The sequence below is a fragment of the Schistocerca gregaria genome, chromosome 1 (assembly GCF_023897955.1).
Source record: "Schistocerca gregaria isolate iqSchGreg1 chromosome 1, iqSchGreg1.2, whole genome shotgun sequence".
NCBI lineage: Eukaryota > Metazoa > Arthropoda > Insecta > Orthoptera > Acrididae > Schistocerca > Schistocerca gregaria.
Genome location: NC_064920.1, coordinates 1,016,916,464 through 1,016,931,265, shown reverse-complemented (window position 1 = coordinate 1,016,931,265; position 14,802 = coordinate 1,016,916,464). Strand labels below are relative to the sequence as shown.

The window sequence follows — 14,802 nt, the reverse complement described above, 5'->3', positions numbered from 1 at the left end:
TGCATTTCAAATTATTATTATTATTATTATTATTATTATTATTATTATTATTATTATTATTATTATTATTATTATTATTATTATTATGAAAAATGCATACCTTCTTATTTCTAATCATGTATCGTAATTGCCATTGTTTTATGGAAGATTTAAAGTTGTTAAGAAAGGAAAAAATTACTTTTTTTTTTCCTCCCTATGCTTCACAGAAATGTTCCTACGACAAGCACCTTTGTTTAAAAACATGCATCAGTCAGGAATCAAACTCGGGACCCCTATGTGCCAGGCAAGCATTCTATCACACAGCCACACAGACTCGAAAATATTCACCTTATTTTAAGGTACCTCTTACTGTCCTTCAAAATAGTCACCAGCGTTGTATAGAACCCGTTGCCACCGATGTGGATGGCCTAGTATACCGTTAGCAAAGCCTGTTCTGTTGATGGCGTGAATGGAGTGGTCTACTGCCTGTCGAATCTCTGGAACATTTCAGAAGCGAATGCCATGAAGTGCTTCCTTCATCTTCAGAATCAAATCAAAGTCACAAGGACTTACGTCCGGGGAGTATAGTGGATGGTACAGTAGTTCCCAGTCCCATCAACCGAACGGAGCAGCCACAGCTTGCTGTATGCGCCTGCACATTGTAGTGCAAAATAATGGGTAGGCTGCGCAGAAAGTGTTGCCGCTTATTTCGCAAAGCTGGTCACAGGTGATGCTCCAGAAACAAACAGTAATACTGTGTATTGACAGTCTGCTATGGAGGAACAGTCGTACATGAGAATCACCATAACTTTTGACCGCTCCATTCGCACCGTCAACAGAACGGGCTCTGCGAACGGTATACTACGCCTTTCACATCGCTGGCAATGGGTTCTACACAAACCTGGTGTCTACTTTGAAGGACAGTAACAGATGCAAGCATGTAACTCTTTTGTATTGGTTGTGAATAAATAGTTGCCACTATTTAAGTTTCAACCCTCGTTAGATTCATAAAGTGGGCAGACACTTTCCTCACTCTGTCTGTCCATGGTGATTTTGAGACTTGTGCTAGAAAGCAGCTTCCGTGCACTTACCGAACACTCTGATTACGAACTCTTTCTGTCTGCAACTAAGTGACAGTACATAATTGCAGCTGCACTGCTCTGTAAGTGACTCACTGTGAATGATTTTCGTGTACAGCCTGTGCAATAGTAAAGTCAATCACAATTTTTTCCACCAATGCATCTTTGTTTCCTATATCTTGAAAAGCATACTGAGACTCAACAAACCCACTTCGTCACACATACAGCTTATGCACTAGGCTTACACTATTAATAAAGCTTGTATTTAGAGACAGTCATAATAAAAGGTGTAGTAGTGATGAGCCATGCACAAAGTGAGTGAGAGCATTTAGTTTAGTCCCTTAAACACTATGTATTCAATGATCCTCTTTTCACAAAATTATTTCAAACCCAGCTCAACATTAAGTAAACACAGATGTCACAGTAAAATGTTTGTCTCCTCAACTACAGATTAAAAATTTATGAAAAACAAAAATTAGAATTACTGTACTTACATTTCAAATGACTGAGGAAGCAATCCACCAAATCAAATGACAGAACTTCCTGCAGTTTATAATCATAAATTCTACACAGCAATGTGATCAGTGGTTTGATTCTGAGGTTAGTATTGATAGCCTGATTCATGGAGGTAAAAATGCTATAAACTATAGAAATGCACACAGGTGAATCTGCAAGGGAAAAAAAATCACAATTTAAAAACAAAACCTAACATCTGAAGAGTACCTAAAATACAAAATCCATTTTTGCAGGTTACTGCTTCTCAGCTAATGTACTACTGTTCACTCAACTGGTTTTCAATATAAGTTCAGACTCACTCTTCTTCAAGTGTGATTGTTTTGAGACAAAATGTTGTAAAATAAGTAGTCTCCAGGAACAAATCTATTAAATTTTATCTATAACACAGTCATCTCATAATCACTACAGTAACACAACCAAATCTTAGTTTTCAGTCACATAATTTTCTGACAAAAGTAACAGTTTCTATTTTATCCTCTTTGACAAGCTATTCCCTTTCAGCCAATATATTTCTGCTGATAAAATTTGTTCAAAGAAATACGCAGCAGCTTAATTTCATCCATAGAAGCTATTGCTGGGACCACCAAACTGTCAAAAGGAATTAAAGAAAAAGCTTAGCTTTCAAGCTAAGTGATCCTTCAAAAATGAAAACACACACACACACACACACACACACACACACACACACACACACACACACACATTTAGCCCCTTCACCATTATAAATAGATGACATGGATTAACTTTCATGTGACTGTCCAAGTTTGTTTCCTTTAAACAACATTCACAAACTTTTGACACTAAGCATGACTACTACACACAGTACAAGAGACTTTTTCATCTGCCATGCACATATGACTATTTTACTCTTATAACCACACAAATAAATACAGTGATTGACTGTAATGTTACCTCCATGTACTTTGTAAAAACAACTTGACTAAATGGACATTTTTATTTACCTCAGCTACAGCAGTAATAGTGCTAACGCACAATGATCTGTTATACTATACCTTTGATACTTTGAACTTTACCCATTTGTGCAGAATTTTTCAATCATTTATCTAGCAAATTCTTTACTGATGTCTCTCTGGTTCCAAAAGTTCAAAGACTCTGATGGAGGTCGAAAGAGTGTCAGAATGATTAAAAAAAAATTTCATAAGGAGGAGTAAACTGTTGTTGTGGTCTTCAGTCTGAAGACTGTTTTATTGCAACACTCCATGCTACTCTATCCTGTGCAGGTCTCTTCATCTCTGAATAACCACTGAAACCTAACTCTTTATGAATCTGCTTCCTGTATTCATCTCTGCCTCCTTCTACAATTTTTACCGCCCTCCAATACTAAAGTGGCGATCCCTTGATTTCTCAGAATGTGTCGAATCAATTTATCCCTTCTTTGGATCAAGTTGTGCCATGAATTTATTGCCTCCCCTATTCTAATCAGCATTTCCTCATTAGCTACATGATTGACCCATATAATCTCCTGCATTCTTCTGTAGCAACACATCCCTGTTTCACATGCATCCATGGCCACACTCCAGACAAATACCTTCAAAAAAAAAACTTTGTAACATTTAAATCTATATTCATTGTTAACAAACTTCTCTTCTTCAGAAATGCTTTTCTTGCCATTTCCAGTCTACATTTCACATCCTCTATATTTTGTCCTCCATCAGTTATTTTGCTGCCACAATAGCAAAACTCATGTACTACTTTTAGTGTCCGATTTCCTAACCTGGTTCCCTTAGCATTACCCGATTTAATTCAACTCCATTCCATTATCTTTGTTTTGCTTATGTTGACGTTCATATTGCATCCTCCTTTCAAGACACTATGCATTCTGTTCGACTGCTCTTCCAAGCCCTTTGCTGTCTCTGACAGAATTACAATGTCATCAGCAAACCTCGATCTTTTTGTTTCTTCTCCCTGAACTCTAATTCCTACTCCAAATTTTTATTTGGTTTCCTTTACTGCTTGTTCAATGTACATGCTGAATAGCATTGCTGATAGGCTACAAGTCTGGCTCATTCCCTTTTCAACCACTGCCTCCTTTTTACACCTCTTGACTCTTTGTAACTACCATCTGGTTTCTGTACGAATTGTACCCAACGGTTTTTAAAGTGGCCTTGTTGGCCAAAAGCTTATTTTGTGACAGTCTTTTTGTTATGCCTATCTGTGACTCAGCATCTCTACTATATGGAGAGTAGCAACTATCCTTTTCACAATATTGTTACATTCCATCCTGGATTTTCCATTGTTTAAAATCCGTATTTTACTTGATGTTACAACTACCATGCAGCCAAACTATTAATAGTCTCTATAATTAATTTAAATAAAATACAGGAATAAAATTATGTTTCTGTCTCGTTGCAAGTACTTACTCATTCCAAGTGATGCTCTTGGGAAAACCTCTGGGTAATGTATCAGAATAGTGTAGATAACTGGGAAACACTTCCTTTTCAGAGAATACAGAGCATCATAGCAAAAAGCCTGTGCTCGTTGACGAAGACCTTCTGCTTTACACAGAGAAGCATGAAATCTTGTCAAAATGTGCAGAAGATCGTACTGTAGAAGAAAAAAGTTAAAAGTTTAAGTGCATTACAAATGCATGTAAGATGCAGAATACATAACAGCAGCAAATCAATGGTAGAAAGTAATATACAAGGGACATTTCATAAATAATGCACACTATATACTTTTTCTTACATGCTTAATTTTTTCCCCATTATCTCTTTACAGTCCTTCAATACGGTCTCCCTGCTTGTCTATGACTGAATACCACCGTCTCAGAAGCTTTACTGTTCCATCCAGGAAACCACTTCTGTTGTTCTTTCAAATGGCTTGTGTAATAGAAACAGAAAACTCCTCCAAAGAAAGGTAATGATGTCCACGCATCAGTTTTTTCTACTTCAGAAACAAGTCAAAGTATGATGGACTCATGTCTGGGCTGTAGGTAGGATGCAGCAACACTTCACACCCATAATTACGCCGCTTTTGGGCTACAACATTGCTGATATGTGGGCGAACATTGTCCTGGAGAATGATTGGCCCAGCCTTGATCAACTGAGGTCAGATTTTATGCACTGTTCTGTGCAGGTTTTGCAAGAAGTTATGATAATACACTGGTGTCATACGTGTTCCACAGGGGACTATGTCATGATGATTCCTTGGTGATCATAAGCAAAAATTACCATCTGCTTGTTGAATGAGCGTGTTGAAATTTTTTTGAGTGAGGAGGATCTGAAGCTCTACTCATTCGACTGTGATTTCAACTCCGCTTCAAAATCTCTTATCCATGCTTTGAATGAGCATGTTGAAATTTTTTTGTGTGACAAGGATCTGAAGCTCTACTCATTCGACTGTGATTTCAACTCCGCTTCAAAATCTCTTATCCATGTTTCACCAATACTGACAACTTGACTCAAGACTCCTTGATCTTCACATCGAATCATCTATTGAGCAAGGTTGCAATGTCCAGGCGTTTTTGCTTCTCTTCAGCAGTCAAACAGTGTGGGACCCATATTGCAGAAATTTTTCTCTTCTGCAAATCATTTATCACAATACAGAATACTGGCTTCAGAGATTTCCTCACAATCTGCACTGCAGTCTTCTTCAAGAGCATCTGCCACAAGTTTCACACTTCATTCATCTGTTGCCGTTTTTGGCCTCCCGGGTCTTTACTTTGTTCAGGCAACCACCACAAAAACGATTAGCTGTATGTGAAAGTGTACAATGGTCCACTGTTAACTCACCACAAACTCCACTTCACGCACCGTGTATTTCTGTCCGGTTTTTGCCACATAAAGTTTAAATCTTGACGAACAACCTCTGATCTTCAACAGTCACAGTACCAGAGATCCCCGCAGGGTCCATTTCTACCTCTCACCAATTTTCTGGTAGAGTGCACAGCAAAAATGCAAAAACACAAAAAGCTCCCAACTACATCTGATGTAATTTTCATTGTTGTTGTGTCAAACAATCCACAATAATACCAACCTGTGCATTATTGATAAAATGTCTCTAGCATGAACTTTACTTAAAGCTCTTTTTGAGTGTGCGTGTTTAGGCAGCAGTAATGAAATTGATGATTCAATGGGAAAGTACCGTGTTTACCCAAGTATAAAACACAACAATCCTCTTATTTTAAAGAAGTTCTTTGAGAACATTTTATTTTTAACATATTCGAATAATCAAAATGGCAGATTCTTTCACTGACATAAATTATCTGCCTAAGAAAGTTAATAACACTGTACATACTCTAAAACTTATGCCAGTTATTGATTATCTGCATTTTGACAATGCATGGAGAAATAAAATAAACAAAAAAATTGTTTGCATTAATTTTTATCTTCGCTTCCTTCTCTGCTTACTATTTCAGCCAGTCGTCTATGGTACTACTATTTTTAACCACCACCACCACCGGTATCATTATCTGGGATGATAGTTTAACCCAACCAATGAGAGGCAATAAAAGAGCAATTAAATTTATAATCTTGGTGTGTTGTTTTTTTTTCCCAAGGTTGTCGTTATGGTGGGACCTGAGAATACAGCTGTTTTCTGCAAATACATGGCAAATTTTGCATCTGTATTGACATGAAAAAGTGAAAATATTTTCCTTTGACTCATGTTTCCCAAATAGTCATTGCCCAATTCTCGCCCATTAGCTGTGTACAACCAGCAGTTCACTCCCCCAAACCCCTTTCATCCATGTCATACTGTCAAGGTAACTGTTGACAACATCAGTGCACAAAACACGTAAGTATGCCATTGGCCCCTATCTACACTTTTACTTTCTCCTGTAGAAATTTATACTACTGTTATGTATTTGTCCAATTTTCAGTTCCACCTACAAATGAAAATGCAGTTGCAATCTCTTTGTCACCATTATGAGGAAACTAGTGAAGTCTTTTCTTTTGCTAATGCATAATATATTTTGGTAAAATTGCTGTTACATTATGCTTAACGGAGAAAATGAACAAGTAATGTAATTTCATGATTACTTTCTCCATTAAGTCCAGAAAACAATTACCAATATTTTTTTTGTTGTGGCAGGCACAACAGCAGCATGCTATCGAGAGACAACAGTCGGGGAGGGGGGGGGGAGATACCCTTCACATGACTGCAACTGACATAGCATCATCTGTAAATGTGACCCTGTATTTTTCAAATGATTAATGGGGGGGGGGATCTCATCTCAAACTTGAGTAAATATGGTATATCAACACATTTGGTGTTGAGGTCTCAGTCAGTCTCAAATTTTTTCTGGCATTAAAAGCAATTTTCTCACACTTCATGCATATCAAAATTACCAGCTTGCAATGTGGTTGGGGTTCCGTGTCAAGAGTGCCAGTCCAACTAATAATACTTCCAGATGATGCATTCTGATACCAAACCCAACAGGATGATGTCAAACAGAGCACTATGGTGTTGAAACTAACCTTCAAGCTGTTAGGTTCTTTACTTTTGTCAACAATATGCTGGGAAAATAACAAATCAAACATGGTCATACCAAAAATTACATAGCAATAATCATCAGCACAGTGCACTAAATGAGCAAACGTACTGGAAGCTGCAATCTGAACTAAAAATTTCAGTTGAATTTAATCTATGGGTCACCTCATGTAGCAGCATCCTCTACTAATGTACAGGTTCTACTTCTCTTTTGCAGAATTGCAGTGATCATAGGAGTCAGCATGGATCCTAAGAAGCAAAGTGAAATCTGCATTCTCACACCACTTTGTGAATGTTCACTGCAGTTCACAACAGATTTCTGAGTAGTCAACTACATCTTATCATGTTACTATTTTCCATAAACTTCCAGTTACAACAGTCATTCTGTCAGCTTCTTAAACACCCTTAAAAACTCATATTTAATTTTAGGCATCAAATACATGATAGCAAAGTTTTTTTTTTGCTTTGGCATTGTAATTTAGAGCACTGAAAGATTTGTCCTCTCTTACAGGACAATAATGTAACACGTCCGTTTAGAAAATTTCTTTCTTCCATTCCATACCACAACCGTATCACTATACACATAGTATAATAAACTGTCTAACATCTGGTTGTGTTACTTGTGATTTCTGTCCCAATGCTCAACTGCAGAAATCAAATTTCTGAGTGTGGCATTAGAATTATCTCCTCATCAACTACACTGTGGAACAGAAATTTCTTGTTACAGCATTAGAGAACTGTCTCCCAATCAAGAATGGAACAGTAAAATAACATGGCATGGTCTGTTAACTGCAGCAGAGTTCTTTTGCACTTATTAACAATTGCTGTGTCACCACAAAGGTCTGACAGTTTGACTTAATGCTAAACAAACAAACAGAACAAAAAAATGAAAACAAGGTTTAAGGCCAAATGAATTCATGCAATATACAGAATTTGGCAAGACAATCAAGAAGAGAAGAAGTGCTGAAATTACATAAATAAGCACCATGTCTATTACACCATCGGTTCTTCCTACACACTTCCTACTGAGCTGACAAAAGTCAGGGGATACCCCCTAATACCATGTCAGGTCTCCTTTTGCATGGCACAGTGAAGCAACTAAATGTGGCATGAACTCCATGGGTCACTGGAGGTCCCCTGCAGAAATACTGAACCCTGCTGGCTCTATATCTGTCCGTAATTACGGAGGTGTTGCCAGTGCACAATTTTATGCACGAACTGACCTTTTTATTATGTCCCAATGTTTGAAGGCACTCATATCTGGTGATCTGGGTGGCCAAATCATTCCCTTAAGTGTCCAGAATGTTCTTCTAATCAATCATGAACAATTTTGCCCCGGTGATATGGTACACTGTCATCCATAAAAATTCCCTTGTTGATTGAGAATAAGAAGTACGTCAATGGCTGCAAATGGACTTCAAGTAGCCAAACATAACAACTGCCAATCAATGATTGATTCTGCTGGACTAGAAGACCCCGTCAACTCCCCATAAACCCAGCCCAAACCATTGTGGAGTCACCACCAGCTTGTACTGGGACTTCTTGACACCTTTGATCCACAGTCTCCAACACACTTAGACCTACCATCCCCCCCCCCCCCCCCCCAGCCAAACTGAAATATGGACTCATCTGACCAAGCCACAGTTATCCAGTCATCTTGGGTCCATCCAATATGGTCATGAGCCTAGAAGTGCTACAGGCAACATTGTGCTCTCAGTGCAAGCTCTTGCATCGGTCAACTGCTGCCATACCACTGTAACACCAAATTTTGCTGCACTATTCTAACAGATATGTTCTTTGCACATCCCACATTGATTTCACCAGTTCTGGCATGAAGCGCTTCTTGTTTGTTAGCACTGACAACTCTACGCAAACGCCGCTGCTTTCAGTCATTAAATAAAGGCTGACGGCCATTGCGTTGTCCGTGGTGAGAGGTAATGCCTTAAAATTCGTATTGTGTACAAAATACTGCCATCATCATATAACGGAAACTCCAAGTAGGAATATCAATGATGTGGAAACGACATTGCTTGTTACTGTAAAGAAACCTCATTAAGTTGCAGACAGGCACAATTAAAACACACTTACATAAACCTTTTGGCCACAGGCTTCATTACTAAAAGAGACAACACGCATACCATTCACACACACGCCAAAACTGTATCCCCAACACTGCTGCAGCACCAGATGTATAATGTATAACGTTTCGTATTTGTTGACTAACAGTCACTCGCACAATTGCAGATGACACGATGTATGCCGAGAAAAATGGCAACAGAAAACCACAAAAAATATGCAACAAACAATGACAAAAATCTTAAAAACAGTGCTGTGACATATAGTAAATCAGGTATTATGAAAATATTCACAGAAAACAATATTTAAAAAACAAATAGTACACATGTAATAATGTTTTATAACTGCTATTTCTGCATGTTTTAGTATTAAAGAACCCACTGATGGTGATATTTGTCCCTGAAACCAGTAAATAAAGAAATAAATAACAAAAGTGTTTTGCATCAAGGTGGACCCACAATTCCCATATTGTTGCTTTTTATACTGGCATGACCACCAACCAGCTGTCCACCAGGATGAATGGGCACTGCCAGACTATGGATGAGAGCAAAGTAGACCATCCTGTGGCACAACATACATCTGAACATAACACACTTGATTTCAATGGCGGCTTCCCAACTTGAGCCATCTGAATCCTTCCCTACGCTACCAGCTTTTCTGAACTGCACAGATAGGAATTACTCTAAAAGCACTTTCTCTGTTCCTGTAATTATGCCAGCCTCAACCTACGGTAACATACTTCCCCACATCCTCCACCAAACAGTTTCACCCCCTCTGTCCAATCACCTGCTCCCCATTCCCATATCCCACCCTGTTTATTTGCTGCCCTATGGCAGTGCATCCGCCTATCTTTCCCCACTCCTCTCATTTTTTGCTCTTTTATCCCTACTTCCCTGCCACACTACCTCCTGACACTGCACCTGTTGACATTCTAGCCCCTGCACACTCCACCAGTGTTTGTCTCTCCCCCCACCCATATAATACTACCCGTTCCCCTTCCCTGCCGAATCCAGACTTCTGCTTGCACCTCACATGATAGCTGCGGATGCTGGAGTTGGGGGTCACGCGTGCATGAGCTGTGCTTGCTTTTGTGTGTGTGTGTGTGTGTGTGTGTGTGTTTTACTGATGAAGGTTTTGGTCAAAAGCTTTATGTAAGTGTCTTTTAATTGTACCTGTCTGCAACTTAACGTGTCTTCTTTAAGGTAAGCAACAACTTGTCTTTTCCAAGTTGTTGTTATTACAGGCACCTGTATATGTGGATATCGTTATCCAAAGTCTTTTGGCACTTCAGTGTGAATTCTCAATTGAAATTGGTGATGAAAGACAAGGATTGAAGCAAACTTAGTAACACAAGGGTCAACCAAAATGCCCCCTGTTTCTTTTCTCCTTTAATGCAGTTTGTTAAGTGGAAAATTTGAATGTAGTTTTATTAAACAAAGCTGCTTCTCCAATCCCGTGCAGTGGTAAATTCCTGCATCAACAGATACCAGTAGTGCAGTTGTTTGGAAAGTGTCAGACATTGATATTCATATCAGACACCATTCTGTGACAGAATCTTGAATGCAGAAGGTGAAATGTCCATTCATATTCACAAAAGAACGAAAAATGTCTATGGTGATGCAAAAGTAAATATCAGCACTGTTAGACAATGAGTTCATCGCTGTAACAAAGATGGTGAAACACAGAGCGGCAGGTCAGTGACTGCATTAATTCCACACAATATTCAGCAAGTCGATAACACCACTTGTCCCAACCACTGAGTGACTGCAGAGGATTTGTGTCTCATTATTTCCCTCAGTACAGGCAGTATGATAATGATTATTGAACACCAGGGATACTCAAAGGTTTGTGCAACTTTGGTACCAAGAATGTTTAACTGATCAGGAGAGAGAGAGACTACAAAAACAATTCTCTCTCAATTCTGGAATTGTCTCTTTCCTGGAAAAAAAAAAAAAACTGTGACTGGTGACTAAACATCAGTTTCTTTCTTTCTTTCTTTCTTTCTTTTTCTTTTTGTTTAAAATCGAATCAAAGAGGGAGACAGTGGAACGGTATTACAGAAACTCATCGAAGGAAAGAGGAAAAGTTCAAAACAGTGCAATCGGCAGGGAAAGTTATGGCTACAGTATTCTGAGATGCTTAGGGTGTGATCATGGTTGATTTTTTGGAGTAGGGACACACAATAAATTCTGTCCAATATGTCAGAACCCTCAAACAGCTTAAAGTACGACTTCAGTGAGTTCGCCCAACAAAAGCTTGGACCGATGTTCTTTTGCATGGCAATGCAAGGCCACACACCAGTCATTGTACAGCTGAAGAAATTGTGAAAACTGTATGGTAAATCTTGTCTTATCCCCATACAGCCCTGACCTGGCACCACCAGAATTCCATTTGTTTGGGCCACATTGTGGGATTCACTTTGAAGATGAGGGAGCCATGAAAACATCGGTGCATCAATGGCTACTGTGCATTTTACCACACTGAAATATGCGCCCCTGTTGAAAGATGGATCAAAACCGTGGAAAAGATTAGAGATTGTATTGAAAAATCACAAATTACCATCAATTTCATAATGATTGACCCATGACTTTGAGCTTGTATTCTGGTCACATTGCATTAAAAACATTGATATGTGGATATGTCTATTTTGTGTATGAATATTCCATCTTAGCTGAAATGGGGCAGCATACGTGGTTGAATTTAAGTAAAGCTGTCCTTATAGCTCTTTTTGGTGAGTGTCGACTTTAAGGACACACAAAAATCAAGCCGTAATTAGGAGAAAAATTTCCTTTGCACTGTTTAAAAATACAACCTTGTTCTATTTACACGTGGATTTTCGATATTTTTGGATTACTCGTTTCATCGCTATAATGTCAAATTCAAGTGTTAAGCCTGAACTTTTGGTGTGTGTGTGTGTGTGTGTGTGTGTGTGTGTGTGTGTGTGTGTGTGTGTGTACATAAACTATTGAATACTCCTTGTTATGAGTCTGTAAAGCTATTGTGTTACTAGCTGCAAAACATGCGAGGCTGTGGTGGAGCATAGCTGTCCCGTCACTGTGACGCCACTGTTGTAATGCACCACAAGCACCTGTTCAAAAGCGAAGAATGCCAACTTTGTGGTTGTTTTCCAGTGCAGCATTGTCACATTCAGTATTTATCACAATTATAGGGACATAATATGAGACATTGCAAAATTTCAAATAAATGCTCAATACGCAAGCAGCTTACAATAAATGAACATCTGTATGGCACATTTCAACAATAAATGGGAAAATCGATTAGCTCGAATACAGTTTGCAGTAAACAACGAAGACTGAAATAAAACCTACCTAAATCACTTTCACTGCTGGCTGAGGTCTTGCTGCTACTGTTCATTCATCTGCTTAGATCAGCAACGGTTCCATGGCTAGGTCATGACAGTGGTCTTTTTGTGCACAACTATTCAAATTTGTGTACATGGCTCACTGAATTCCTCCAGACACTTTGGGGAACACTTTCCTGAGTGGAGTGACACAACTGTGAAGTACATTACGTGATCAAAAGTATCCGGACACCTGGCTGAAAATGATTTACAAGTTTATGGCGCCCTCCATCGGCAACGCTGGAATTCAATATGGTATTGGTCCACCCTTAGCCTTGATGGGAGCTTCTATTCTCACAGTCATATGTGCAATCAGGTGCTGGAAGGTTTCTTGGGGAATGGCAGCCCATTCTTCATGGAGTGCTGCACTGAGGAGAAGTATCGATGTCAGTCGGTGGAGGCCTGGCACCAAGTCAGCGTTCCAAAACATCCCAAAGGTGTTCTGTAGGATTCAGGTCAGTAGTCTGTGCAGGCTAGACCATTGCAGGGATGTTATTGTCGTGTAACCACTCCGCCACAGGTTGTGCATTATGAACAGGCGCTCAATCATGCTGAGAGATGCAATCTCCATCCCTAAATTGCTCTTTAACAGTGAGAAGCAAGAAGGTGCTTAAAACATCAATGTAGGACTGTGTTGCAATAGTGCCACGCAAAACAACTAGGGGTTGTCTGGATAGATGCCTGCCTATTACCCATTACAACCCTCTTCAACTGTCGGCGGTCTCTGCCAGTCAACAGATGAGGTCAGCCTGTACACTTTTATGCTGTAAGTGTACCTTCACATTTCCACTTCACTATCACATTGGAAACAGCGAACCAAGGGATGTTGAAGAGTGTGGAAATCTCATGTACAGACGTGTGACAAGAGCGACACCCAATCACCTGGCCACGTTTGTAGTCGGTGAGTTCCGCAGAGCGCCCCATTCTGCTCTCTCACGATGTCTAATGACAACTGAGGTCGCTGATATGGAGTACCTGGCAGTAGGTGGCAGCACAATGCACTTATTATGAAAATCATATGTTTTTTGTGGTGTCCGGATACTTTTGATCATGTAGTGTACCATTATTTTAAAATTCTTGTCGTCCTCTGCTACCTCACTCTTGACAAATGCCCAAGTGAGTTCAATGGCACTCAATTTGCAGTTGTGCTACAGGCAACCACAGTGTGAGTGTGAGTGTGTGAGTGTGAGTGTGAGTGTGAGTGTGTGTGTGTGTGTGTGTGTGTGTGTGTGTGTGGTGCGTGTTCTAGTAGGCTATTTTAGTAAATTCCACATATGATGTGGCATTACATGGCAGCTCTACACTACTGCTTTCCAGCCATTCAAAAACAGACTTCTTTCACCATTTCATAACATGGATTTTGTGATACTGGATTCATCATTATGTGATATGGAGCCTGATCTAAAACAAAATGCAGATCTATTTGGTAATTTTACAATAACACCCCTAAACCGCTCTTTGTAGTGTCTGGCATTCTTTTCACAATGATAATCTGCACCTCCTTTTTGTCCAGTAAAACATAAGCCAGCATTTTGCACGAACCCATCTTCATTCCCAATGTGGAACATTATCATCATTTTTCCAGAAGCGAACAGTGTTTGAATTAAAGAAACTTCCTGGCAGATTAAAACTGTGAGCCGGACCGAGACTCAATCTCGGGACCTTTGCCTTTTGTGAGCAAGTGCCCGACCATCTGAGCTACCCAAGCACGACTCACACCCGGTCCTCACAGTTTTATTTCTGCCAGTACCTGATCTCCTACCTTCCAAACTTCACAGAAGCTCTCCTGCAAACCTTGCAGAACTAGATATAGCAGAGACGAGGTACTGGCAGAAGTAAAGCTGTGAGAACGGGTTGTGAGTCGTGCTTGGGTAGCTCAGGTGGTAGAGCACTTGACCATAAACGGCAAAGGTCCCAAGTTTAAGTTTCAGTCCGGCACACAATTTTAATCTGCCAGGAAGTTTCACATCAGTACAGACTCTACGGCAGAGTGAATATCTTGTTCTGGAGTATTTGAATTCCTCCTTTCCAGCCATTCCACTTTTGAACACCTCCTCTGTGATAGATGTATACATTTTCTGATGCACAAGGCATTTTTTGTTCCTACCAACAAAACTTTCTGGAATAATTTGCACCACACCAACTCTCATCAGTGTAATAAACAGTCCATCTACTGTTGTGTGAGTCTCTTATTTCCTGCAACATCTTGTCTCTCTTTCCTGCTACTTGGTTATTTTCCATCAACACAGGTCTTTTGTTGAACTTTTTGTATCTGAAGCCCAATTTCTGAATAGCGTTCCAAAAGGTTGTTTTGCTCATATCAGGAAAATCTTACACTTA

General features: G+C 39.5%; 1 protein-coding gene across 1 annotated transcript in view; it reads right to left on the bottom strand.

Moving 5' to 3' along the window:
* Nucleotides 1-14,802, bottom strand: part of LOC126278903 (uncharacterized) — a 131,465-nt gene that overhangs the window by 52,475 nt on the left and 64,188 nt on the right. Inside the window, exons 6-7 of the mRNA XM_049979181.1 lie at nucleotides 3,956-4,139; nucleotides 1,553-1,726 (exon numbers count right to left, since the gene is read on the bottom strand). Of these exons, the coding sequence (XP_049835138.1) occupies nucleotides 1,553-1,726; nucleotides 3,956-4,139 (358 nt within the window). The remainder of the gene's footprint in view (nucleotides 1-1,552; nucleotides 1,727-3,955; nucleotides 4,140-14,802) is intronic.